Source organism: Prionailurus viverrinus, chromosome E3 (assembly GCF_022837055.1).
Source record: "Prionailurus viverrinus isolate Anna chromosome E3, UM_Priviv_1.0, whole genome shotgun sequence".
Lineage (NCBI taxonomy): Eukaryota > Metazoa > Chordata > Mammalia > Carnivora > Felidae > Prionailurus > Prionailurus viverrinus.
The window spans coordinates 39,734,814-39,762,043 of NC_062576.1; the positions used below are offsets into that span (position 1 = coordinate 39,734,814).

At 61.2% G+C, this 27,230-nt stretch overlaps 1 protein-coding gene across 2 annotated transcripts; it reads right to left on the reverse strand.

The window, feature by feature from the left end:
- Nucleotides 1–1,993: 1,993 nt before the first annotated feature.
- KCTD5 (potassium channel tetramerization domain containing 5) lies at nt 1,994–27,206 on the reverse strand. Of its 2 annotated transcripts, none has more exons than XM_047837389.1 (6): nt 26,692–27,185; nt 16,712–16,820; nt 14,904–14,995; nt 12,924–13,019; nt 9,823–9,948; nt 1,994–3,721 (listed from the first exon to the last, which is right to left on the reverse strand). In XM_047837389.1, exons 1-6 carry the CDS (start codon nt 26,941–26,943, stop codon nt 3,692–3,694), a joined length of 705 nt encoding a protein of 234 aa, XP_047693345.1. In that variant the 5' UTR covers nt 26,944–27,185; the 3' UTR covers nt 1,994–3,691. The 2 variants fall into 2 exon arrangements, 1 of the variants encoding a protein (XP_047693345.1); XR_007147620.1 differs by lacking the exon at nt 1,994–3,721 and adding an exon at nt 11,903–12,011 and having other exon boundaries at nt 26,692–27,206.
- Between the last annotated feature and the right edge of the window lie 24 nt (nt 27,207–27,230).

Here is a 27,230-nt window from a genome sequence, read left to right on the forward strand (position 1 = left end):
GGTGGGCAGGGGACAGCTCACACACGACTCGTCACGTTGCCGCGAGTTGTGCCTCAGAGCCACCTGCCAGGGGGTGGACGGTGGGACCAGGGCCCCGGCAGGTGCAGGAAGAACACCTCAGAGAGCGGCTGGCACCAACACAGAACCTGTCCCCCTACCCAGGCTGGGGCCGGTGCCCGCAATGAAATACCCACCTTGAGGCAACACAGGGAGGAGGGGGCCAACCAACGCTCAGCTGCAGTCCAGCATGGAGATCCACACCCCTGCGCGCATGATGACCGCCCTGGGGGAGCCCCAGGAAGGGCCACGGCCCTGAGGTCACAGGACTGGCTCTGCACCCCGAACTGAGCCCCAGGCCCTGGAGCATCTGTGCATGGGCAGGAGTCCACCCAGAGTTCAGGTGCTCAGAAGGCAGGGCAGGCGGGACGCATGGAGGAGAGGAAGAAAAAGGGGTGTGTGTGCAAATCAAAGCCCCCAAAGCCAGAGATCGACTGTGCCCCTCTCACCCCACGGGCGGTGCATCCACACGCTGGTGCAGATGTGCGGTTTGTCTCCAGAAGTGTGGCCGGGTGCGTGGTGGCGGGGCTGGAGCTGAGCTGTGTCTGCTCACAGCCACATGGGGGCCTTGGCACCCGGCAGGCCTGAGGGCCCAGGCTCCCCAGGACCGACACACAGCTGCACCTCAGGCTCAGCCCTGTGCCTGTCGGGCCCAGTGACCAAAGGGCAGTGGGGGACCAGCCAGCCACTGCCTCCAGCTCTGGGGAGGATGGAAGATGCCAGAAAGACCTGCTGGGTGGGCGTAGGGGAGGGAGGCATGACAAGGCGATCAGGGGTGGTGCCTGCCCCCGTGCGGTGCCCCAGGTTCTGGCTGGGGGCTCAGCAGCTGCATACTCCAGGCACCCACTTCCCTCTTCTGTCTGGCCCGCTGGCCTCCTGGAGCTACAGGGCTGGCTGCCCAGAAAGCTGTGCCCTTGCCCTCCCCACACCCCTGACGGCGGGCGTGCTGTGCCTACAGCACCAGGCTCACAAGGCAGAGCTTCCTGCCTGCCTGCCCAGTGGACCGCGTCAGGGCCCTCAGCCTCATGACTGGCGGTTTCCAGTCCTTCGCCTGGACAGGAGACAAGCTCGGGGCTTTGATGGGGACGACGCAAGACCTTGGCAGAGGGACCTGAAGACACATTCAGGTTCTCTGTTATCCCCAGAGCTGGAAAATGTCAAGTTCAGTCTGTGCAGAAAGCAAACTCACAGAGGCAGAATCTGGAGTCCTGCCCCACGCGCTCCCAGTTGTGCACTGAGCACCTGAGAATTCAGCACCCCCGCCACCCGGGCAAGCAGGTCCCATTCCACAGCCTGGGCTGGCAAGACAAACCCCAGGACCCCGGGGACCCCTGGCCCCAGGCCAGCAGCATGCCTGGAAGCAGCATGGACACTCGGACTTGGCTGGGGGTTTGGGCAGCCAGATGCTCCAGTATTTGGGGATCAAAGGCATCCCTCCCAACCTCGGGGGGGGGGGGGGGGGGGGCGGCGCTGCAGCACAAGGGGTGGGAATTTCCCAGCCCGAGGCCACCAGGGGGAGCCAGAGAGGCTGCATGCTGGCGGGACGTGCCCCTGGATGCGGAGAAATTTCCACACAGCTGGTGCCTCTGGCCAGGGTGAGAGACGAGACAGGTGAACACACTCAACGCCGCGAGGCATCAGTGCCTTAAAAATGCCACTCGAAGATGATCTCCTCTCCCCGGGGATGGGGGCATGATGCCAGCAAGAGGTAGGGGAGGTGGCCGGGGCTGGCCTGGTGGAGGTGGGAGATGGGCACGTGCTGCTCTGCTGTGCCTTGGTCCTCGCCGGGCCCTCGCCAGGCCCTCGCCAGGCAGCCAATACACAGGTGGCTCCACCCTGGCCACTGACTGCGTCCGGGTCACCACAAGCCCAGGGCAGCGTTTCTGCAGCAGCTGCTTTTCCACACATTTTAAGACACTAACAGTTGTTCTGCTCATTCATAAATACACAACTTTATTCGCTATTTTCAGGGGAAACTTAGGCTGTAAGCTGATAAAATACGGATACCTAAAAAAGTATAAAAGTATAAATATCCCCTTAGAATAAATTTTAGTGAATTAAGTCTTAATATCTTTAAATTAAAAAACAACAAGCCTATCTATTATGTCAAGGTCACAAATCAAACGACGCTAAGTGGCCAGCAGGGCCCCACAGGTACACCCGTAGGCCACTAAGGGGCTGCCCCCCTCCCTGGGGCTCACCGGGAGGGTGGGTCACGAGGACCTAAATGTGCCCTATAGAAAGGTTGCTATGAACGGTTGAAGCCAACAGTCAACAACATACAACAGACCTTACAAAAAGGAGGAGGTAAGTCCTGGGTGCTGGAGAAGTAGGTTAATCAGGTCATTGGCAAAGGAGAAGAGGGCACAGGCGAGAAGCCTCCAGAAGCATTGGAAACGAAGCATGTCAGAGCCTCCGCCCCACCCAGCAGCGGTCAGTGCGCACAGCGATCCTAGCAAGGAAGGCGAGAGCTGCACGTCCGAGCCAGGCCCCCCGCACGCGGACAGCCCCCGCCGCCAGCTAAGGAAGGCCTGTCCTCAGAGCATGCGAGCAGCGGTTCCTACAGGGATTCTAGTGGCTCCAGTGTCAGGTCGCGTGGGCAGAGCCCGTGCAGGTCGTGTGAAGTCTCAAACACCCCAGAAACACCAGAGAACTGCATAGTTAGACAAAGAAAATGAGAGAGCCGGCAAGAGAGATTTGTGATGCACTGTAAACATCCAATTTTCGGCGTGACCCGGAGTTTCTGCTCCGGAAGCCAGGTGGACAGGCCTCCCGCCCCGGCCTCCATCCCAGGCGAGACAAAGGCACTGACGGGCAACGGCTCCCCACAAGCCTGAGGGTGGGCCGCACGAGACGGACTTCTGCCTCCCTTTGAGTGACTTAACAGATCGGTCCAAAACGCAGCAACACTTTCAGGCATTTCTAAAAAGTAAAAACGCTAGGTTGTCCATCCACGCTGGGGAAGAAGGGGTGCAAAGTTCTCTTGCCTGGAAAATACAAATGGAGAAGCCTCGACTGTTCCAGGCAGGGTCAGGCCGGGGAAGCCTGGCTCTGAAGGAGGCCCGGGCCCACGGCCGAGGCCCGGAAAGTAGTGAACACGCGGAGGCCGCCTCTCCCAGGAGCCGCTGGGGCTGCGAGACACTGCCAACCGCTCCCACCTGGGAGGCAGAGCAGACTCCCCGACCCGAGGACCAGGGCCTGGTGCGCACGTGGGTGCCAGCGGGCACCCAGAGCCTGGGCCATGGCGCTGCAGCCGCTTCCTACCAGCAAGGCCCAGGCTCCATTATAGACTGTTTATGTAGCACCAAGAACGCTGTCCTTTAAATGCTCTTCGGTGATTAGGCTGGCTGGAAGCATCCTGCCTCGGGCCCATGCGGCACGCGGGATACCGAGCGGGGGCCCCGTGGGGACACCCACCTGGCCAGCACGCCTCCTCCGAGTGGGGATGCCGGGCCTCAGACAGCTGGTCCCGTCTCTCACCACCCACCTCAGAGGCAAAAAAGGATCCACACCCAGATCTCTAGAGAAATTGTCAAAAGCAGGTTTCTTCTCACGGCCAAGCTTCCTCGACATGGCAGATCGTTGCATCTTGGGAAAAGATAAAATGTTTCTTCAGCTGTCAACACTATGCTTCTCACATCCTCGAACCCCGTTCTTGCAAAATCTGAAAACGCCAAACACAGAGAATAAGGACTCAGGTGCCGGACAGGGCTTCGGCCTGCGGCCAGCTGGGAGCCACGAGGCCCCAAAGAGAGGCGCCCTGCACCAGAAGCAGGGCCCAAGAGCCCCAGTCCACGCCCGGGGGGCCCCAGGGGGCCAAACAGGCCAGCACGAAGGTCAGGGGCAGAGAAGGGCCGGGAGACCCCACTGAGGGGGCCGTCTCACGCACCTCTGGCCCTCTGCCAGGGCCCTCCGGCTCTCCATCCTGGCCCACGGCAGACATATGTGCCCCCACCTCCCACACCAGTGGCTTCTTATCAAGGGCCCAGAGGTCCTCTGAGAGCCACCCCTGCTCTTCCCCCCCGAGGGTGCCAGGGCTTGTGGGACAGGCACCAAGTCCTGAGTGTCCAGCCTGGCTAAGTCCTGGGCTGCAGACCCGTGTATGACCAGGTACCGTCGGTCCCCCGACAGCCTGCTCCTCTTTCTTTTTCCGTGTCCCATCACAAACCAAGTCCCCTCAGTGTCCCCTCAACCCTGCACTAATCACAAAGCCCGGAAGCCTGAGCCCCCAGGACTACCCCACCACCCCCAAACCCACCAGTTCACCCTGCACGCTGCCCAGCAGGGCTGACATTTTGCTTCACGGTGTGCTGGCCTCCCTGTGACTGGACCGGACACCTCAAGGGTGCCAACCCCTCCTTGCTGCAGCCCCGCAGAGCCCAAAGCTCCTCGGCCACGATGCCCGTCCCTGTGTCTGTCACTCCTCCTCGGCATCTCAGGGACAGAGCAAGGCCCCCACCCTCCCTCAGCCCTGGCATCTGTGCTTCCCACCCCCAAACCAGGCTGGGAGCTTCTCAAGGCCTGGAGCTACCTGGGGACAGGCCTGAGTCCTGGCAAACACCTGCGGAGCCGAACCCCACGCAGACCAGGGTGGGGAAGGGACTGCCCTGTGTCCCCAGGTGGGGGCTTCAGAGCTGGCAATGTGGTTTCGATCAATATGTACGGTATGGCTAAACACCAGATAACCACGAGAAACGTCCTGAGTCCCGGCCTGGCCCAACCCAGCCAAGGTGGGCACCGGAGATAGCCCACACTGTCGGCAGTGTGAGAGCTAGCCTCCTGGGGGCATCTTCTGCTCGAATTCCGGAGCTTAGTGAGATATGGCTCTGAGGACACCTTGTTTCTGAGCCCTGGACCCAGGCACAAGGTGGGACTGTGCCCCGGGAGGGGCCAGCCTGCTGGCACCAGGTCCACACGGCTGCTCTGGCCACGGAGTCTCCAGGGAGGCCCCACCACCTGCTCACAGGCCAGGGTGGCTGCCCAGAGCAGTGTGGCCACAGGAACGGGGGCACCACTCACTCTCTGTCACTTGTCCGGAATCACTCAGGAGTCACAAATTCTTGAGGGTCACTCCAGCCTGTGCCCTGGTGCCTTACATGCCCCTACTGGTCCCTGGACCCGTGCCCAGCACGTCTCTGAGGGCTCCGAACACCCAGGAGGCATGCTCTCATGCTCTCCGGCCCACTGTGCCCACCACCCGGGACCCCGCTTTTCTTGCTGTACGGTGCACCTTCTGCTGTGATGGGGGAACAGCACCCCAGATTGAACATCCCTCCTCAGCCCAGATGGACCCTGTCTGAGGGACACGGCCCAAGGAGGTGACCGGGATGATCGTACACACCCACTCAGCCCTTGCAGGTCCCTTCTGTTCCCAAGATGCTGGTCCCAGCCCCAGCCCCAGCCCCAGCATCTTTGCTGTTTGCAGGGCAAGCCAGAATCGGTGGGAGCCCATGAAGCACAGAGCCGCCGCTCACCTTGAGGGAGCCCAGCAGAGGAGAGGAGCATCTGAGATCACAGCGGAAAGGAGGAAGCCTATGGGACCGCAACGTGGCCCAGAGCAAGGTGACAACACAGGAGGGGCTGCCCCACCAGAGTGAGGCCCAACTACCGCCTCCTAACAAGGATAGAAAACCCCTCCCAGGACCTGTGACGGTCACAGGCCAGGCCACCCAGCATGGGTTCTTACCTGGGCCGCCTCCCACGGACACCAGCTGTGTCCCTCAAGTCCCCGGCGGACGGGCCCAGGCAGGCTGACGCTGCTTCGGCGGGCCAAGCCCAGGCCCCTAGAGCAGCTCCCCGGGGAGGAGCCAGATGAACCGCGGGGGGCGGGGGCTGAGAGAAGACTGACCTCCCGGAGGAGGTGGGTGCAGCCAGCGCCTGGCCGGCAGGCAGGCTCCCCCATGCTCCCCCAGCGCCCGGCCAGGCTCATAGCACAGCTCGGCATCCGGCCAGGCCGATCCAGGAGCCCACGGCCCATGTGGCTGCTGAGCCCCAGGCGCGGCAGCTCCGAACAGGGGGCCACTAACACAAACTACGCATGTGGTCTCAGAGACTTCGAGGAGGAAAGTAAGTATCTCCACGATTTCTGAGGTTCTGCACGTACTGAATTGACAGCATGAGCACAAATTTGCCTTTCTTTGGACTTTCTCACCGTGGCTACTGGTGAGTTTGAAGATACACAGCAGACTTGCACTGCAGGTCGCTGGCGCAGACCAGGGCTTGCAAACTTTCCTTAAAGAACCAAATAACAAATATTTAAGGACGGGAGGGTCGAGAGGCAACACCGAGGATGTTGTATACTTAAACGATCATCGAGAAAATAACTGAAGATGGAAATGCCGCTCTGAGTTTGCAATCCCCAGTCCAGAGTTCTCACGGCCCGACGGCCAACCTTTTAGTGCTCGGCTGGCTGCACGCCTTTCCCGAGCTCTTCCCGGGTCAGACAGAGGCTGAGGAGCCCCGACCTGTATGGCTTGGCCCGAGAATGGGGGCCCTGGAGGGAGCAGGGGAGCTCCTTGGATGACACCTGGCTCGCCCACCAGCAACCTGCCCTCTCTAGGTGACTTCCTGTGCTCAAGACGAGGGCACAGAGCAGGTGGCCCCTGCTGGTGGTCAACACAGCTGGGTTCTAGAGCCGGGCAAGGGAAGAGGCCAGGAAACACAGGGACATGGGGAGCAGCTGGGGGCCGAGGGAGCATTAGCGGAGCCCCTCATCATAGGACAAACGGAAAGAAAGTCCTCAGAGACTCCCCTCTCTCAGCATCCCTTGTGTGAAGTTCAGGGTGAGAGGCGCTGTGGGCTTTGGCATGGGGACTGAGGTCCACCCGCTAAGGCACAGCCCTGTCTCTGTGGCCCTGAAACCACGGCAGAGTGACAGGAGAGGGGAGCCAGGGTCTGGGTGCTTGCCAGCCCCCAGGAGGGGCAGGCCCATGTCCTTGGCCCGCTGACCCCCACAGCGAGGAGGTCCTGTCAAGCCTGACACACAGGGCTCTCGGAGACCCCAGCCCAGGTTCCAGGGCTACCCATGCAGATGTCTTAAAGGAAACAAGACAGGCTGGCTCCACTGGAGATCTACAGTCAGCGTCAAGCGTGGAAGGTTCTCTGTCAACTACAGGTATGGGAAAAATGCAGCGGAGGAAGGGTTGGGGTCAAGGAAACTACGGTGAGTGGTCAGTTTCAAGGGTGACAGAGCTCACCATGACATTTACACTTAATCTGAGTCATCCCCATCGGGACCCGTCTCCTCGTCGTCGCTCTGGCTCGGCACGCAGCATGCGGCAAGGGAGAAGAAGAGAGGGCACCGTCAGTGCAGGGTGGGGTCGGGGGGCAGCTGGGGGAAGCCCACCCAGAGAGGCCGCGTCCACCCAGGGCGGCGGCACTTGGGGTCAGGAGCTCCCATGGTGCCATGTGGTGACGCACACACGGACCTGCCCCACGTCGGGGGTGGTCCTGGGCCCCGAACCCACAGGCCCAGACGGGCCATGGAGAAAAACAAACACATGGCCATTTTCCCTGGGCCTGGCACTCCCCAAGTTCCAGAGTCTTCCTTCCCTCTTTTCAGTGAAGAACTGAACCGTGCCCAATCGAGGTCTGGCCTATGCTGCTGGCTCCAGAGAAGACATGACGGTCTAAGAACGTGACAATGGTAGGGTCAGTGGGCCCGGTGGCTGAAGACTGTGATCAGGCAAGTGGGAGATCGGTCACTGATCAATCATCAGTTGATCTCGTCCAGTTCACCGAGACCAGTAAAACCTCTGGACACAGAGGTGGGGGACATCGCTGGCGGGCAGTGCTCCACATGCTACCACGGGTCCTGAGTCCACAGACTACACGAGGGAGCTCCGTGTCCACCAGGCATCCTGGCCTCAGCCATCGCCCCCGTCCCCACGCATCCCTGCCGCCAGAGAGTTCCGCAAGTCCGTCCAGCAAATGTCAGATTGGCAGAGGGGTCCGGGAAGCCCTTGAACCTGCGGTCTCCACCCTCGTGTGGACTGCTGCCCTCGCTAAGCCCCCGCCTGACTCCCATCCTCAGGACGCGCAGCACCGCTGCCACCAGGCTGTCCCCCAGCCCGGCCCCAGTGGTTTGCCACGACTTTCTGGAGGCCCTAACCATGGTTCCGCCTCCTGGGGAGCTCCCGCCACTGCCCCCGTTTAGAAGTCACCGTGGCTGCAACACTTCAGAGCGAGGTATTTTTGGAGAGAAAAATAGGGCCACGTTTTCAAAAGCAAAGGGATTTGGGGTCACGCCTGGAGCTTCCTCACAGCACAGACGCAGCTTTCTGCAGCTGAAGCCCCGCCCGAGGGAAATGAGCTCAGGCGGCTGCCCTGGTGAAGCTCGGCCACGAAAACTTTTCAAGTTCAGAAATAAAACCTTCTAAAAATGAACAACTTACACAAGAACTCCGCCTCCTTATGAGGCTGGGGCCACCTTCCACCCCAGACTCCACGGGAGGCTCGTCCCAGGCCCAGTGCCGCGGGGACGCTCCCTGACCCAGAGGCTGCCCTGGATCCTGCACACGAGCTACGTGCTGAGTCCGGGCCGTGGACAGGAGCCCCCCCCTCTGGACGCCCTGCGTCCCAGACAGTCACCCCGTCGTGAAGACACAGAACTTCATGCTGTGATGACCAAGCTGCCTCGAGCCCCACGGAGATGGCCACTTTGGGAAAGCTAACATGCTGGGGGACACTCTGCTGTCTGTTCCTGGGCCCACACCTCCACGGAGGCCCCTGAAAGGGTCACGGGGCAGTTCTGGGCCGGTGGCGATCCGGCCAGAGGCCACCCAGGCCACGAATCTGAGGAAGCCTGGGGAGTCCCCGGTTTAAAGTCATCCTGGCTGCGGCCCTTTCCTGTGCTCATCAGGGGTGCCGCCCCAGCCCGGCCCCCACCCGTGGCCGCCCACCCCCCAGGCTGGATGCAGGCCCAGGAGTCCCGCCAGGTGGTGCCAGCCTTGGCCAGTACCGGACTTTGCCAAGAACGGAAGCATCTGGAGTCAGTGACCCCAGGAAGGAGCCCAGAGGAGAGGCCACTAGAACCTGCCACCTCTGGACAAGGCCAGCCGCGGCTCCGGGCCATGAGGCTACCATGCAAACCCACAGCACAGTCGTCCAGGCATTTATACCCTGGCCGCACTGGCCTCTTTGGCAGGCAGAAGAGCCAGTGCCTGTCAGGGAGCCGGTGACAGTTTACAAGGGGCCGAGCAAGGCGACACTCCCGGTGGTCTGCTGCCTTCACCAGCCAAACGCGGCCCCCGAGACCAGGATGGATGTGGTTAAGGCAGGTGCCACTTGAGGCGGGGACAGGGGGGCACCCTCCAGCCTGGACGTCCCGAGTCCTCGGGAAAACAACCTACAACGGCATCACTTAAAAGACAGACTTCCAGAAGCAACTCTGCCCGTTAGAAGATGTGTTGGCAGACGGCATGGGCCACAGAGTCCACAGGGGCTCGCCCCAAGAGGGAGCCTGTGTTCAGAGACCCCTCATTCCACCACCTGTGACCCACAGGGCCTACGTGTCCTTCCTTCCAGAACTCTGCTTCTGACACGAGGCGAGAACTACGGGACTGCGAACGACAAGCATGAGGTGCACAAGCCTCCCAGCAGCCTGTGTGGCCGGGAGCGCGATATGAACCGTGAGGAACGACAAGGCCCTAAGGAGACGAGCTCAGCTCTGCAAAGGGCAGCCTCCGTGGCCACAAGCCCCTCCGCGGGCAGGGAGCTACAGTGTCCACGGCTGTGCCCGGAGTCCGCCAGCCCGCAGTCACCCACCTTGGCCTTCTCACTGGGCTCACTGGTCGTGCCGTACGGGGAGTTGTGCAGTTCCTTGGAGACCACGCATAGGAATTCAGCCTGGTCCTCGCTCCCGTAGTTGTAGGAAGAGCCGATGCTGACCAGCTGGGACAGAGGAGAGCAGCGTGATGGGGTTGGAGCACTGCACACACACCTGCCCCTCCCCGTCCCCCCCACCGCCAGCAGGGAGACCTCGGCCCAGCGCCCACCCGTCCCCTTCCCCCGCCAGCAGGGAGACTCCAGACCAGCACCCACCCCTCCCTCACCAGCAGGAGACCCTGGCGCAGGGCCCACCCCTCCCCTTCCCCCACCAGCAGGAGACCTCGGCCCAGCGCCCACCCCTCCCCCACCGGCAGGGAGAACCTGGCCTGGCACCCACACCCACGCTGAAGACGGCCGGCACTCGGGAGGTTAAGAGACAGGTCTTGGACGAGAGGTTTCTAACGAACTCACAGAAAACGCAGTCCCACAACATCCACACGGCACACGCGTGCACACACGCCGTCCCACAACACACCACGCGTGCCCATCCCTGCTGGGACATCCGGCTCCGTCAGGTTTCCGGTGGGGCCCCCAAGAGAGGGAGCCTGTGCTGGGAGGTCATGGGGGGCAGCGGCGGCTGGCTCAGAGCCGGCAGCGGAGCACACTCACGTGATGGGCTCCCAGGCGCCCTGCTCGTTCCTGCTGCGGCCACCGGGCCCCCTCCCGCCAGGGCCGTTAACCGAGGAGGGGGCACAGTGGTGTGGGGAGGGAAGGCAGGTGGAAGGGTCAGCTCAGGGGTGCTCGCCGGCACGCTGCGGCCTCCACACACCTCAGGCTCGGCTGGTGCGGGTGCCCCCCGACTGGCCGACCCGCCCGCCCCAGCTTAGCCCAGAGCCACCACAGGCTCATGCGCTTTTAAGCGCAAAAGGAGTCCAAAGAAAGCCTGACACCATGGTGAGGTCTTCAAAGGCAGGGGCACTACGAGCAGCACTGTGGGGGGACGAGGACACGGCGGGGGCAGCGGGCAAGGGCACGCGGCAAGCATACAGCCTTCGTGGCCAGACAAGGGCAGAGAAGGGTGCACGGGCTCCCTGCCGCTCCGAAGTCTGTTCTAGGCCCACTAGCGTGGGGAGAGGTGTCCTACCGCCCGCGGACCTTGGGGGTACACGGCCCTGGGTGCAGACTGAGCTGCGGGCGTGTGGCCCCTGACAACGGTCTGCACGTTCTTACGAGGCATGCCAGCCTCTTCTGAACCTCCCTCAGATCCTTGTTCTGGCCTCGTGGCCGATCACTGGTGACCCAGGCGTGGTGGCAGGACCCCTCAGGGGTCGGGGCTCTCGCCCTACTTCTCCCCCAGTGTTTCCCGATCCTGCTTCTGAGTAGAGCATTTCTCATCGAACATGACCGGTTCTGGAGTTTTGTAGGCAAGAACTGGGAGGAGGACATGCTCCAGGCACAAAGTGGGCAAAGCAGGTTAAGGTTCAAGGGGAAGAGGGGCGCGTGGGTGGCTGAGTCGGCTGAGTGTGTGACTTCAGCTCAGGTCATGGTCTCTCGGTCTGTGGGTTCCAGCCCCACGTCAGGCTCTGTGCTGACAACTCAGAGCCTGGAGCCTGCTTCGGATTCTGTGTCTCTCTCTCTGCCCTTCCCCCACTCACGCTCTGTCTCTCTCTTAAAAATAAATAAAACAGTAAAAAAATTTCTTCTTAAAGATTCAAAGGGAAGAGAGGCAGCTGGCCTGTGTGATGCGGTAGAGACCCACCCAGAGGGGCTAAGGACAGAGTTCTCAGACTGGCCATGATGAGGAAGACAGAAGCCCGTGCAGGAGAGCTGTGCACTGGGCTCCAGGGGAGGGTGACCCGGTCCAGTGACTGCAGCCCCATCTCTCCAGCCCTCGTCTAGGCTGCATGTGAGGGAGGACACCAGGGCCAGTGGGGACTCCTGTCCCTGCAAGGTCTCTGGCATGAGTTTAACGAGGTCAGAAGCCACCTGGACCCCCAGCATGGGGCAGGGCAGGCCTAGTTCCAACATCGTCAGGGACAGAGAGCAGCCCTGGTGGCCGCAGGGACCAACCACTCACCCTGCTGCGCTGCCAGGCCGGAGAGCTGGCCCCAGGTTGGAGGGACGATGCAAACGCCGCACCTGTCCTAGTGACATTTAAGGGCGCTCTACAACATGATCCGTTGTTTCTAAAGACCCACAGAAAAGATGTGGCCTTAATCAGAGGGGAGGCCGGTGACGCTGTCATTTCCCACCCTCTCTCTGGGCAGGACTGCGCACCGTGGCCAGAACCCACGCCCAACAGAAGCTACTGACGGAGGAATCTTCCAGAGGCCAGAGGGGAGCCTGGTGAGCGGGGCAGTTGCTACGGGGGGCTGGGGGCCAGGGGGGGGGTCACAAGTCCCAACCTCAGCCCAGACCTGCCAGAGGGACAGGAACGTGAGGGCACCCGGGACATGCCCCGAGGCCGCGCTGGGGCCGCGGCTACACGGGACGGGAGCCGGAGCACCACGAAGGAAGGAACACCCGCATCCTCACGTCAGGCAGGGAAAGTGGGGGACGTGGCTGGGCCGGACCCAGCAGCACCTTTCCACTCGCGGGCGGGATGGGGACTGGGGGCTGCAGGGCAGCCCCACCGGGAAGGGCATCTGTGCCAGCCGTAGCACACAGGGGCCCAAGCCACCATCTGGTCGGCCCTCAGGGGAGGGGATGCGAGGGGACAAGAGGGTGGGGCCAGGCCAACATACACCGAGGCTGTCAATCCCCCACACGCAGGGAGACGCCAGATGGAGACACAGAGAACGGCCCCCCGCAAAGGAGGAGGGGAGCGGGGATGGAGGTCTCTGTGTCGGGGTGGGGGTGGGGCTCCAGGAATAGCCGCCCCCCGCCCCAGACAACAGTCCAATCAGGACAGGGCGCAGGCTGCAGCCCGTGAGGTGTCGGAGGACACGTGGGGATGGCGAACCACAGGCCACGGACGCCTCATGACTGGCCCTCAGGGTCAGCAGCCCGAGGACCCGGGTGGAGCCTTTGTAATTAAAGGTTCCACGGCAGGCTGGCGGCAACCCAGCCTGGCAGGGGTGTGGTGGGGAGGGGCTCACCTGCTCGAACTTCCAGCCATCAGACATCGTGGACACCATCTGCGTGAGCTCCTCTTCCTGACACTGGAGCACTCGGTACACGTGCTTCACCGGCACCTGGGGGAACCAGAGCCGCAGACGAGTCGGGCCGCGCGCCCTCCGGCAGCCCTGCCCCGTGCGCCAATTCTGGGGACGGCCCAGCAGGGGACCTAGGCGAGACTGCCGCTTGTGTCCTCCAGCTCTCGGGCTCAGGCTGTCAGGCGCAAAGCAACCCCGAATGCATCCGCCAGAGCAAAACCAACAAGCCAGACAGCTGCCGTTTTCCACTTCCTCATCCGCCTCCCCAAGTATTTCTATTTCTAAACTGCAAAAATACAATGAGTCACGTTCCTGAAATCCCAAGAGCACCCTTGGCGGGACGTGGACACACGAGGACACCGTGTGTGAGTGCAGGCGGGGAGGCCCGGGGAGCCTCGCAGGACCAGCCTCGGGCTCCGCTGCCAGAAAAAGCTGGGAGACGCTCGGGGCGCTCAGCCCTGAGCCCTCCCTCCTCCCTCAGTGAAGCGGCTTCAGAAAACCGCGCCCACCAGCCGAGGCACCCACCCGCGACCTGCACTGAGCCTCGGCAGTGCTGGGCATACCTCGGGGACTCGCCCGCCAGCAGCCTGTCCTTCCGGACCTGCTCCTCGGGCAGGAGGCGGCGGTCCCAACGGAAAGAGGGAGCACAGCGGGGGATGTGACCCGGAGGTGAGCACAGGGACGGTGAGGCAACAGCGGTCACACGGCCCCAGGCCTTGTGAGGAGAGGCTCCTCTACCGCGTCCCCCCACCCCCCGCAGAGGGGGACACAGAGGCAGCCAGGTGCCGGGCCAGACTGTGTCATACAGCTGGATGGAGGGGAAAGCAGTGGCCAGTGGCCAGAGATGACCAGGGAGCCTGTGACTGTGTCCTGCCCCCTCCTCGGATCCTTCCCAGCTGTCAGGGCACCCGAGAGGCTCCCACAGGAGGAAGGACTGGGGACGCTGTGGGCCTAGGACCAGCCACTCTGAGCGGCCAGGTCTTCAACAAGAGTCTGACGAGGGCCAAGCGCTCTAGCCAGGGGCCTGCAGCGCCGGGTGGGAGAGCCCGCTGGGGGAGGGGGAGCGGAAGGGTTTCATGCGGGCGGAGCCTCTAGATAACTGAGGCAGCTCTGCAGGCGCTCCCACTTCCAGGTCCAACCCCCCCCACCCCCACGCCGCCCCGCCCACAGGAGCTGCTCACTCTGCCAGCCAGCGCGGAGCTGACACGACAGCAAACTAATGCCTCAGACCCTTCGACGCCTCCCTCTGCGCAAGATGCCGGACGCAGCCCGCTTCCAACTCTGGCCTAATGGGCGGCAGAGTGGCTGGACTGGCTCCGGCACTGCTGACTGGCCAAGTGCGCATGGGTCCCACGAGGGGATCTGCACCGCCAGGCGGGCACACGGAGTGCTGACTGAGCCCTTCTCTCCCCATAAAAGCCAAGTCTTCGTGGAACCTACACTGTCCTGCAGGAACCCCACCTCCACCGTCTACCCCTGAACTCACTGCCAGCTCCCCGCTTGCTTTCCCTCTGGCCACACTAGCCCTCTCAGTGGGCTGAGCACACGCCTGCCACAGGCCATTTGCACTTGCTGCGTCCCTGCCTACAATGCCCTAAGATGTCCACACACCCACTCCACACCCTCCGTGGCAAAGTCTATCCCCTCCCCCTGGAGTGGGGCTCCCTGAGGGTAGGCTGGGCAGGACTGGACACATGTGCCCAGAGTGCAGGCCACAGTGCCAGCCAGCAGCACCAGAGGAGGCAGCTAGAGAGCAAGCAGTGAGGTGCTAGGATGATCGTGGAGAAAGACCACCGAGACAGGGCAGCGCCGATCCTGGGGCCTCGCGCAGAGGCTGCCCCCGGTCGGCAAGAAGGGAGGGGTGCGAGCGGTGCCTACGTGTCAGGCCTTGGAAGCTGCGGGCAGAGTAGCCACCGGTCTTACCTGGGATGTTTTGCTGTCTCGTTCTCTAATTTTGTCCTTTACAAGTTTTATTAGTGAGGTGATGTTGTAAAATTCCGCTTCCTCTAACACTCCTGGAACGGAGAAAAATGCCTAGTTTTCACCAGACCCAGGAATAAATGTTTCACCCCTGTCCTGCCGTGGACCCACAGCCCACCTGGCCCGGCCGCTGGCAGCTCCTCAGCCCGGTCCCTCGGGCTTCCTGCAGACACTGCTGCCCTCGGCGGGGCTCCCCAGGGTCAAGGGCAGAGGGTGTGCTTGCTGACCCTACTCCTAGCACGCGTCACTCCGGGTGGGCTGCCGGGCGCACAGTCACACCTGCACCTATTCCAAGCCTTGCACTGGGCACACCGGGGTGGCACTCTCTCCTGCCCCCACAGCCCGTGGGCCATCTACTGCCCTGAATGTGTGGCCCGGGCCCGGCCGAGTGGCTTCGCGCAGGGCTGAGTCAGTTGGTACCTCAGTTTCCCCGTTAAACTGGAAGACTGTGGCTGGTTGAGAGGGTGGCTCCCAGCCACCCAGGCATCCCTCAAGCTCCAGGAAATTCTAAGGAACAAACCGAGAAGGCCCGGCTTCAAGATCGCTCACGGGCATTCCAGAAGATCTGTCCCGGCCAGACCTCACTCTGTACAACGTGTCCCTGCACTGGCAGCACTAGGAGCCCGGAGCCGTGGACTCCGCTCAGGCCCAATCAGGTCTCCAGGCAACACGGACAGGGTGGAGGAGGGGGTGGGCGGCATCTTTCCTCAGGGCTGCCCTCAGGGAGGCTGCAACTAGACCGTGAGGCTGTTGGCCGGCCCCTCAGGCCTGTGTGTGGGAGTGGGGGGGTGGGTGGGGGGGGCTTCACGGCCTGAAGGGCAGGCGGCCCCTTCCCGCGCAGGGACCCTACGTGTGCTGGGCTCGCAGGAGCAGACGGGTGGCAGCCGCTTCTCTGCAGCCCCCCCAGAAACAGTCCGTGCAGGCAAGTTTCGTCTGCAATTGTAGAGCTCCACGAGCAGAGCACAAAGGGAAGGCACTGCCACCGACACGAGTGCACGTCCGCGAGGGTCACTTCAAGAGAAGATGCCGACCCGGGTCTGGAGGCCCGGGAAACAAACGACCCGGAAGCGGCGAGGGTGGAAGCAGCAGCCCAGTCCAGTGTGGGCGCTCGTCACGGGACCTAGGTCACAGCCGGAGCCAGAGCGCCCTGGACCTCGCAGGGCCCTCGTGACATTTTAAGCCGCGCGAACGGCCGCTCCCGGCATCTCTACTCGCTGCGACCGCACGGAACGTCTGAGCACAGACAGGAGTCGGAGCCGAGGGCGCAGCGCTGCCCTGGAAGGAGAGCGCACCCAGACCGAGGAGGCCCCAGGGCTCCCACGGCGGGCGTGTCTGTGACCGCCGGAGCCAAAGCAGCGGTGAGAACTGGTGGCGTCCGGGGGGAGGAGCCCCAGCCCCAGCCCCAGCCCCATCGCTAACCAGGCCCCTGGAGCCGCCCACGGTGGGGGGGCGACCCGGCCCCTCAACTATAGCAGGCCACGAAGTCTCCGCTTCCGGAGGAAGACAGGGGGAGAGGCAGCGAGCCGGCCCCACCTCTCGGAGACACACGCCTGCTGCCCCACGGGGCACATCTGTGAGGCCGCCAGGAGCCAGCGAGGGGACGCAGGCACCCGGGATTTCTGCGGGGATGGGGGTGCTCGGGGCCCAGCACACGGGGCGTGTGCCTCACAGGGCAGCTCAGGCTCAGAGGGGTCTGTGTCTTAGGTCTTCCTAAGGTCCTCCTGCCCACCAGGCCCCTGTCCCCAACTCACCCTCCTCTGCGAGGTCTTTGTTAATGACCAGCTTGCCGTGTCTCAGGTAGTTTAGCACGGGCCCAAAGTAGGTGGGGTCTCTGTCGATTAAATAGGCACCGGTTTCATCCTGCAAAGAACAAAGCATCTTGAGTCCCGCACGAGAAAGCAAGCGTCCCCACGAATGACCCCAGGCCAGGAGGCACGCACACGGTTGCGGGGGCGTGGGGTCTGCGCGCGCCCCTTAAGCCACAAGCACACCGTGTTGAGGCTCCGCGCACCTCTGGCCATCTGCAGCCTCGCACCCCGGTCTGTCTCCACTCCAGGTCTGGGCCAAGTGAAGCTCTGTTGGTAGCAGAATCACCTCGCCGTATTCAGGCGGCAAGGCGACCGCAGCGCCACACACACAGCGGAGGAGCTGCACTGCCTCTTCCCGTCTTAAAGCTGTCCCAACACTCTCCTCCGGGGCGAGGGCCCACGGCCTCCTCACCTCGGGGAGGGGGTCAGAGGCAGGCGGAAGAGTGACTGCGCGCACAAGCCTGTCTTCCGCTGCAAGGTGGTCCCAGAGCCTCCCAGGGATCACTGACAAAGGAGCCTCGCCCCGTGCGGCAGTTGCGGAGTCTGTGAGGCCTTCACAACGGACCGTCAGAAGGTGCTTCCCTCCTCTAGGTGGGCCCTGGCTCCTCCCGGGGGATGCCCGGGGCCTCTCTGAGAGTTAGGGCCCTCTGCCCAGCTGCCGGCAAGCTTCATCAACCACAGCCCGGACAGGTCCGCAGACACGCCGACCTGGCACGGGGGCGGGGGAAGTTCCGAAGGAGACCTCCATGGAGTAGAGCCCACAGAGGCCCACCCAGAATAAGAGGCGTGGGGGGTACTGCCTGTGAAAGCGAGCCACAGCCGTCTGCAGGGGAGTGACGGCACCCCGGGTGTGGGGACGCTGGGGCCCGGAGCCTTGCAGCTCAGCGGCAGGACCCGGGTCCTCCGCCCAAACTCCGGCCAGGACAGGTCACCGCTTGCACGCAGACCTCCCGGGTCCATCCTCGTGCTCCACCCCCACGCCCCACCCCCATCTAAGAAGCACCTGTCAGACACTGTCCCAGGACCCCTGCCTCCTGTCTCTCTGGACCCCTACTCTTCTCCACGCAAGGCCCAAGGACCCAAGGTCTAGAAAGAAAGAGACAGTGCTGCCACAACACGAAATCGAGGGGGACTCGTCCCCACCCCCACCTTCAGGTGGAAAAGAGTCCATCCAGCACGTGACGTGTGCACATCACCAAGCTCAGGAATGATTCATCGGCTCGCTGCTACCTCGACAGACAGCTGGCAGGTGGTTGGCTGGGGACAGGGCACTCCAGGGAACCTCCCTATCACACGGGGCCCAGGCCTCAGTGGGGCCAGACTGTGGGCTCGAGGACCGGCATCACACTGTGCTTCCCCCACAGGAAGGGTGGGCAGGCTCGGCCCCTCGGCTGCCTCCACACGGACTCCCGCACGCCCGGCCCGGAAGGAAGCACAGAGCCCTCCTCCCGAGCCTGCCTCGGGGGGAGCCCGCCTGGACCCAGAACAGCGGGTTCACTGACGGGACCCCAACACGCTAAAGAACAAGTGACCTTGTGTGGCAGGCTGTGCCCCGGGTAACCTGACGCCGGGACGTGCCACCCCCACCAGTGAGAGGCCAGCCTGTCCGGCCCCGCCGCTGAAGAGCGGCACTTAAGCACTTTCCCCCACGGAGTCCCACCAGGGCTCTCCGGACCAGTTTCTTCCTGGGGGTTCATCTCCGTCAGAGGGACTCCGAGGGCAGTAGGGCCGGGCAGCAGCGACAGGACGTGGGGCTCTTACCTGGGCTCAATGGGAGGTTTCAATTTCCACAGGAAGTGTGGGGGGCCCTACACCGAGACCCCAAAAATCCCCGGGGCCTTGATCTTGGGCTATTGCCCGGATGATGAGACTGACTCTCACGCTCACAGGCAGGACCTCCTCTGTAAAAACCCGCGTCTGAGCAGCCGAGCGTGAGCAGCACGCTCCAGAGCTGGTGAGTGTGGTTGGGCCGTGGACAGGTGGACAGACCCTGGACACTGCGGCCGGCACGCTGACACAGGGGCGAGGGGCCTCAGCACCTCATGTGCTTGTGCTGGGAATGCGGCCCTGGGGCCTCTATCCTGTGGCAGAAACAAAGGAAAGTACAGAACACGGAAAGAGAGAACAAAACAAAACACCCCAATTCAGAAGAGAAGTCTCAGGCTGCTTAAGCAAAAGCCCAGGGAGAAGCATCTTGGCGACACCCACAATGCCAAGTGCGGGAGCGGCGCGGGCGCGGGCAGGACCCGGGTCTGGTCACACTTACGACAGGCAGCAGGGAACTAGAGCAAGACGTCAACGCCGGCTGCTGGCGAGACTCGCGGGTCCCCCGTCTCCTCTTTCCGTCCTGCCCTCCATTTATATAATGAGCGTGTGCTACATTTGTAGAGTGGTGAGGTTTGTGTTTTTTATAAAAGAGCCAGAATTAAGACTGCTTCTTGACAAATCATTTCCCTCTGTTGACCTTCCCCACTTCTCAGTGAATTAGCGTCTGACCTACTTGTTTAGTGCTGGCTTTAAAAATATACATGTACCTTAAAGGCTTAAAACGGGGGAAGCTGGCCTTGGCTCCTGAACGGTACTGAGCGCCAACGCCCCTCAGGCTTTCAGGCCGCACACCCGGAGCAGGCGGCTCGCTGGTGCACAGGGCGGCTGGGTGCCACTCCCAGTGGGCCCCCCCTCCGAGGCTGAGCCCAGCGTCTCCATGGGAAGCTGGAACCCTGCCTCCCTGAGCTTAGGCTGCTAGACCGTTGGCCCCACACGGAGAGGCTGCCGGGCCACAGAGATCATCAGGTCCTGGCCATGAGCCCCGTGCTCATAGTCATTTCCAGGAGAGGAGCCAGCGAGCGACCAAAGGTAGGGCCAAGCCCACATCACGTGCTCTCCCAGGAGACACCCAACCTGCAGTCCCTCAGCAGGGAGGCAGGGAGGCCGAGCCTGCTTTGAAACCACCCGGGAGCCCCGCCTACCACCCCGTCCACTCCTTTCGGGGCCCACCAGCCACCCTTAGCTCACATTGCTGGATAGGAATCAATGCTCCGAAGGGGCCGGAAACACAGCGGGCCACCCAATAAACAGCCCCCTAACCTGAGGTTCTCCCTGCCCACTCTGCGCCCAGAAGCAAAACCTGGCTCTCAGGTTCAGGGCAGGATCGAATGCGCTGCCCAGCAAAGCACCGTGGACGAAGTCCTCAGGGGTCACTCCATTGACACAACCACATGGTCCTGAAAATGGCGATGAGGAGCGAGGGCCAGGGGTGTCAGGCTCTCACACAAGATTCTAAATGGAGAATGATTTGGAGCGCCTGGGTGGCTCAGAAGGTTGAGCGTCCAACTTTGGCTCCGGTCACGATCTCGTGGTTGGTGAGTTCCAGCCCCGAGTCGGGCTCTGTGCTGACAGCTCGGAGCCTGGAGCCTGCTTCCCATTCTGTGTCTCCCTCTCTCTCTCTGCCCCTGCCCCCTCGAACTCTGTCTCTCTCAAAGATAACGTTAAAAAAAAAAACATCAACGACAATAAATGGAGAATGATTCTGTTGACGTGTGAGCGCTCTTTGGGGAGCACCTTCAGTCACCTTCACAACCTCCATCAACACCCCGGGAAACAGCGTCACCACCACTTGGGTGCAGGAGAGAATGCACAACCACCAAGACCTGAAGAGGGCGGGGTGTCCTGAGCTAAACCAAGATCAATTCTGTCAAATTTCCCAGTTGAAATCTAAATGCAAAAGCACAGAATCCTTCCTCTGAGCACAAACCTCTGCGATGAACCTTATTAGAAATACTTAGGTTTTACTCTTAAGTTATCCATTTTAAGTGACTATTTCAAACTCGTACGTAAAACCTTCAACCCCTGCCCTCTTCTGTTTTGTTTTCTATAGTTTGTCAAAGTCTTGATCCCAAAGAGGCCTTAGGCGTCCCCGATTACGAACGATGAAATGGAGGCACCAGACACATGTGTGAGGCACTGGAATTCACAACCACCCCCACCCCCGCCCCATGCCCAGGAGTGCCAGCTGGTTCTGATTTAGCGCTCCCTGCACGAGCCCCGAGATGCCCTGTGTACCCTGAGAGCTGACACACCCTTGCGCACGTCAGGGGAACACAGGAAACGCAGGACTCTGGAACAGAGACAGGGCACGAGTGTCAGGGTCCTGGGTCATTCCGACCCGCGGCACTGCCCATGGCGACCAACGTCCTCAGACCTCAAACTGCACTCGACTCGCAGGGCCCTCCCCCCAGGATGTCCCAGATGGCCACATGTCAATTCAACTTGGAATTTAGGATGACATACACGACTCACAAGAGCTCGCCAAGCAGCAAACCCGAGCGTTCGTGTGAAGGGCCCACCCACGTGGGTCCCGCCAGACCCCAGAGTACATGGGGATGCTTCACCGTGACCGGTTCAGGTCGGCAGGGCCGGGACCCCCTGGGAGCAGACGCCGCATCCACCGTGCACGCAGAGGCGGGTGCCGGTCACGCTGGGGCAAGGGGACCGTCCTGGGCAAGATCCCGTGACCGGACCTGCCAGCCTGCGGGCCAACCGTCCAGGTCCCAGCTGCTACAACACTTCTGCCAGGTGCACCCCTCCCTAGAGACATGCCAGCTGCAGAACACCTGCACGCAAACCCTCCACAGATGCCACGTTACTTACTTTGGTGGTGGGCATGCGTGTGTTCACTATAAATCTGCTGGCATGAGAAAATCAACGGGCGATGGGAACAGGCGGGCACCATGACTCCCTGTGGCAGAAGCACCACACAGGAAGGACCCAGGGTCCCCGACCACAGTGCCCCCTCCACTGACTCGGAGGCGTGGCCGCCTCCAGGCTGGTCCCCAGGCCCCTGGGTGTCGGCTACGCCGGGCCCGCAGGCAGCACACTGCAGCCAGGACGCCTTGCCGGAGGCTCACGCCGAGCCCGCTGCTCCCCGACAGCCACCGCCCTGCTGCCTCCAAGGTGGCCTCTGCCCTCTGCCTACACTCGGCCCTGCTGGCAGACCCGGGTCAGAGGATGCCCTTCCTTCCTGCTGGGACCGAAGGGCAGGCCCGCGGCCCCTCCGCTGCCTCAAGCGACGACCACCTGGTGCACCGTGCTGCCTGCCTCTCCCTTGCCTGTTTCACAACTCCTACCTCCGCCTATGCGCTGGAGCTGGTCCAGCTCATCCGCTCCAGGACTGCTGCCACCCAACCCTGACTTGCAAAGATCCTGGAAGCCCAGCTGCCGAGGAAACGAGAACCCACCGGAATGTGGACAACGGGAAGAGACACTCGTGTCGCACCCACACTTGGAGGCCTCAAGCCCATTTCATTCATTGGGTTGGATGGTACCTGAACCCTGGAGCTGCGCTCTCCAGGCTCAAAGACCTCAAATTTCTTGCAAGAAAACTCAGTAGCTGCCCAGGAAGCTGTGTCCCTCCCCCATGGCACTGGTGGAACTGGGAAGCCGCCCTCTGGGGCCTGTCCTAAGATCGGCCAGGAGCTCTGGGGTGGGGAGCAGGGGCAGCAGGAGGGCCAGGCTCCCACACGCTGCCCCGGGAGGCCAGCCGAGGCTTGTGGTGGTTCCAAGAGTATACATAAGAAACAAGCGGTAACAAAACAAGTTCTGAAGGGGAGGGAAAAGAGTTCTTTCTGAAAACCAAGCGACCAGTTAAGACTGCCACCGGTGCTCTCCGTCTACTGCAAGGAGCCCGCACAGGCGCTGGGTGGAGGTGCTGTGACCTACACCCTCCTCCTGAACTCATAAGGCTCCTCCACAACTCAGGCTCAGAGAGGTGCACCAGCTTACCCCAAGGCCACACAGCGGGTTACGGTGTGTCCAAAGTCAAAGTCAGGCCCGAGTCCCCGGTCTACCTCTGCCACCAGAGAAGACGCTCCGTCTCCCTAGCTCCATACCGAAATGCTCTGCAGCATGGGTGGAGCACCCTGGCCATGTACAAACGTCCCCTGGTGCACAGTCAGCTCCTTTAATGGACTTTAAACACTGTTGGCCCGGAGCGTCCTGGAAGGGAGCGGCGAGCGCCCACTCACAGCCGAGAGCAGCCACAGACGACGACGCGCAAACAAACGGGCACCTCGGCGTTCCCATAAAACTCGATTTGCAAAATCAGGCAAGACACCTGATGGAGGGTAGTTTTTTGACCACTGCTTTAAAGCAAACTCGTCACCGTCCTGCTAGGCAGGAGCAACCACAGGCTGCAGGTGCAGAAAGAGGAAGCGCTCCGGAGGGCCAAGCGTTTCCTCCTGGGCTGCCCTTCGTAGGCTGACAGCGGGGACAACCTCAGGCGCCGGCAAGGCAAGTCCTTTCTCAGGGCTCTCCGGCCTGGGCTCACGGGCTGGTCCAGGTCCGAGGGCCATCCGATCAGGTGCCCTGTGAAGAGGAAATGTGGGCACCACCAGCAAGCACCTGCTCTCCCCTGGGGGAGGGGAGAGGCTGCTCCCAGCTCAAGGGGGGGCCCCCTCTCGCTCGGGTCCCAGACCAGCCACGGCACGCGGTCGGGGCTAAGAACACGCTCAGAGCCACATCCTCAACCAAAGCGTGAAATGCAACGCACCCAAGTCTCAGGACACTCCCTCAGGGCCTCAGACAGGACGACACAGCTGTCACCAGTGCCCGGGATGGTCTTAAAAATTTGGGGAGTTAGCCTTTCGCCTCTGAGTTGGTTACACGGAACATAATCTGCTCTTTCCACTCTGAGGAATCCCCACTGCTCTTGCCAAGCGACTTAAGAGTTCGTACCTCCACCCACACCCCCGTCACTTCACCCTGTCTGTAAAATCCCTTCCACTATATTTCCAACCGAAACTCTGTCTGAAACTCTTGCCAACACCGAGTCTACCCGGAGTGAGCACAGGCAAAGAACTGCGAGTGACATGTCGTCAGAAGCACTGTGACAAGCCCCACCCCTCCAAAACCCATCTGACGCCACAGCATCTGCAACCCCGGAGCCAGGACAATGGCCCCGTCAAAGGACAAAAGCTCATGTTTTCTCCGGGCCTGGCTCGGCAGCAGACACTGAACCCACCTCAAATCCTACTTAATCTGAGTGGTTTAAAACCACCAAGTAGCAGTATTTCCTGTTTCCCTTTTAACTCCTAAAGCATCTCCACACTGAAACAGGGGCTGATTCAGCTCTAAACAAACTCTAACCTGTTTTCAACAATGTCTAATGGGCCAGGTACCACGGAATACAAAGAGACTTAACCCAAATGAATCACACGTCAAGTATTTACAAAGCACTTCCGGGAAGAAGAATCACGCCTGCCCTGCCCCTTACAGGAGCCTGGGAGAAAGATGGCCCAGGACAGCGGAGCACGTACTGAAATGAACACCCCAGACACAGCCCCGCCGGAGGAAACCCCAGGAGGAAGTGAGAATTCGTGCTTGGGCTGTCCGTAAAGAGAACGGCACGGCAGCAGTGGGCCCAGAGTCAGAACATGAGACAAGAGGGTAAGGGTCTGGAGTTCCGAAAGGGCGGGCGGTGGTCCCAGGCTCAGTCCTGAGACAGGGAACATGGATTCGGGGGGAGGGGGACCGGTCGCAGCCCCGCCCCCCACTCTCCCCAACAACCTGTCTGTCCACATCTTCAGAAGACAACCTGTCTGTCCACCCTCGGTCCACATCTCCCACACGGCTTCCAAGCTCCAGGCACTCTCCCAGTGAACTCCAAACCCATGGGTTCCTGAAAGGTTCCTGGTCTCCCATTTCTTGGAACAACTGCCCTTCAAGTCTCCCCACCCAACCCCTAGCCACACAACACCAGCTTGCTGGAGCCCAGGAGCTCCATCAACACCAGTCAGACGCCCAGCTGGAATCTTCCACCAGGTCTGTGCTGACGTCCAGTCCTAGGGATATCTGCCAGGGATGTTTCCATTCGTTTTAACTACCGGCTGAGGGCTTCGAGGCTTTGACACGTGCATCAACATCCTGTTCCTCGTTCATCATGGAATCACTGGCATCCCACTTCTCCAAACACCCTTCCCCTCCGCCCTCATCCTCTGTATCCTCGCTCAGAGTCTAAGCATCCGGGAGCAAATACGGGAGGCATTCTTTCATCGGAACCAAGAGGGGAAAAACTGAGAGGACCCGGTATCTTACACATTTTCTTCTCTCTGAAGTAAATAAAGGTACTCTACCACCGTGACCGGTGTGAATTGACACTACTCCTTCTGGCAAATTCCCATCATCCGTGACCAAAACTAACCCTTATTTACTAACAACTCCTCTGTGAGACAAAATCTGAATCTCCCGCTTCATGTTCTAAATTTCGGTGTTACACTTTGGAAGTGAGATGTGGTTAAGTGGATGATGATGACAGAAAGCAACATGGATATATGCTGCTAGATTAATTACCTCCCCCAAAGGACGATTATTCCAGTCATGCATAATTTTTTAAGCAGTCTTGAGACAGCAAAATAAAGGGATGGATTGACTTAACTGTGCAAGCTATCGTTAATTGGGTCTTAATTGTATTAGTGAATAGAGAGACTTTGCCTCAAAAAAAAAAGAAAAGAAACAAGAAAAAAAACCCAGTGGACAAGAGCAATTTCAAATCTGATTCAATACACAAAACAGGAACTCTCGAGTAGAAATGCAAGTGAATGGCCACTGTGACCCACTGTTTTAAAAAAAAAAAAAAAAAAAACAGAAACAACACAGTAAGACATACACCCACGCTATAAAAGGAAAATCACAGCAAACAAAAGGCTATTTCTACCCTGGAGATGACTGTCATTTTCTGGGAGGTCAATTCTCTGAGAGTGGAGAGCTCGGTCAAATAAGCAATGGAAACCGCTGGGGGTGGTGACAAGGGAGACTAGACTGCCAGCAACTCCAACCCTGATTTCTACCAACGACAAGTGGTGTGGTGGTAACTCAGGAGCTCTGGTTTCCTGATGGTAAGGTCATGCCACACCAAGGATGGTCTCTGTCACCCTTCTTGAACCTAAAAGGGATCTGAGTCCTTCTGGGAAGACTTATGCCTGGCAAACGTTGAGCTGGCGAGGCACAAAGCCAAGTGCAATTATGTAGGCTCAACTGAAAAGACCCAGCAAAGTTAGAAGGATGTGAGCTGCCTGGGATAAACGCAGGTAACAATTATTCTTACAACAGGGCCTTTTCGGAGTTTCAATCCAGACAGCTCCAGAGAAGCTCTTCCTCGGCCACACAAGACTTACAGAGGTGATAGTGTGGTTTCTGTATCGTCTGCACAGGAGTACGAACGCTTGCGGAGACGAAAGGCACGCTGCAAACCTAGAAGCTCCTATCCTTTCGGAAGAGCAGGGGGAAAGCGGACGGGAAAACCAAAAAATTCCTACCTAGTCCCTCCTCGCCACCCCTTAACACGAGCAACATTTTCCGTGAAAAATTATTCGACGGGCGGCAGCTTCTGAGTGTTGAGTGGGTGCACGTTGTGGCCGTAAACGAGGGAGCGCCAACTCTCTAAATGCAAGTCACCGGGAAAGGCAGGTCACCCGTGTCAACACCCCCACCCCCGCCCCCCACGCCAACGTTAAGTCAAACGTCTGGAATGCGAAAAGATTAGAAGACGCCAGGGTCCTTCGATTCCAGAGCCAGTTAGTACACGAAGACACAGAAGAGAAGTTCACACACCAGGGGCAAAAGAACCCAGAGAGGGAAAGAAAGTAGGTCCACGGCACGGTCCGGGGTCTGGGAAACCTCCGCCGAAGGGAAGGCGAGAGAGAGGCGCCCGAGGTGGGCCGGCTGGGAAACCCGGAGGGCGGTGGGCGACAGGGCGCCGTCCTCTCCTCCCCCGGCCCAGGGCGGGGGGGGAGGGGGGGGGGTCGGGTGCCCTCGGGCCGGGCGGGTGACAAGGGGCGCGCGGGGCTCGAAATCCGAGGCGCGTCTCCTCAGCGCGGGCAGGGGGTGTGCGACGGGCCGCTGCCAGGGCTGGCCCGCGCGGCCCTCACCTTGTCCGAGTCCAGGTCGGGGTCGGCCTGGCACAAACGGTACAGGAAGGACTTCGGGTCCCGGCACAGCGTCTGCCGGGTGGTGAGGAAGTAGGTGCCGCCGACGTTGAGCCGGACCCACTTGGACACGCTGCCGGGGCGCTGGGCCAGGGCGCCGAGCCCCGCGCTGCAGCGGCGGCACAGGCCAGCCCCCAGCCCCGCCCCGAGGCCGCCCGGGGCCGGCGGCAGCAGCTCGCAGTGATTCTCCGCCATGATCCCAGCAAGCCCCGCCACAGCTGCCGTCTACCGGAAGCGTCCAGTCTTTAATACCGTCCTCCGAACTCTGTCCCGCCCATGGGTCCGCCCTCGTAAAGCGCCCGCCCTTGTGTCACGCGGCGGGCGGAAGTTCCGGTCCGGAAAAGCGGCCGGCCGAGCCCCCTTCCGGCCGGAGCTGGGCCTCGGGCTCGAGGGGCTCGCCGGCCTCCGCCCCGCGCGTGCGGCGTGCGGCCGCCGGGTTCCGGGCCCGGAATTCTGGTCACGCCCGCGCCGGACCCGCGCCC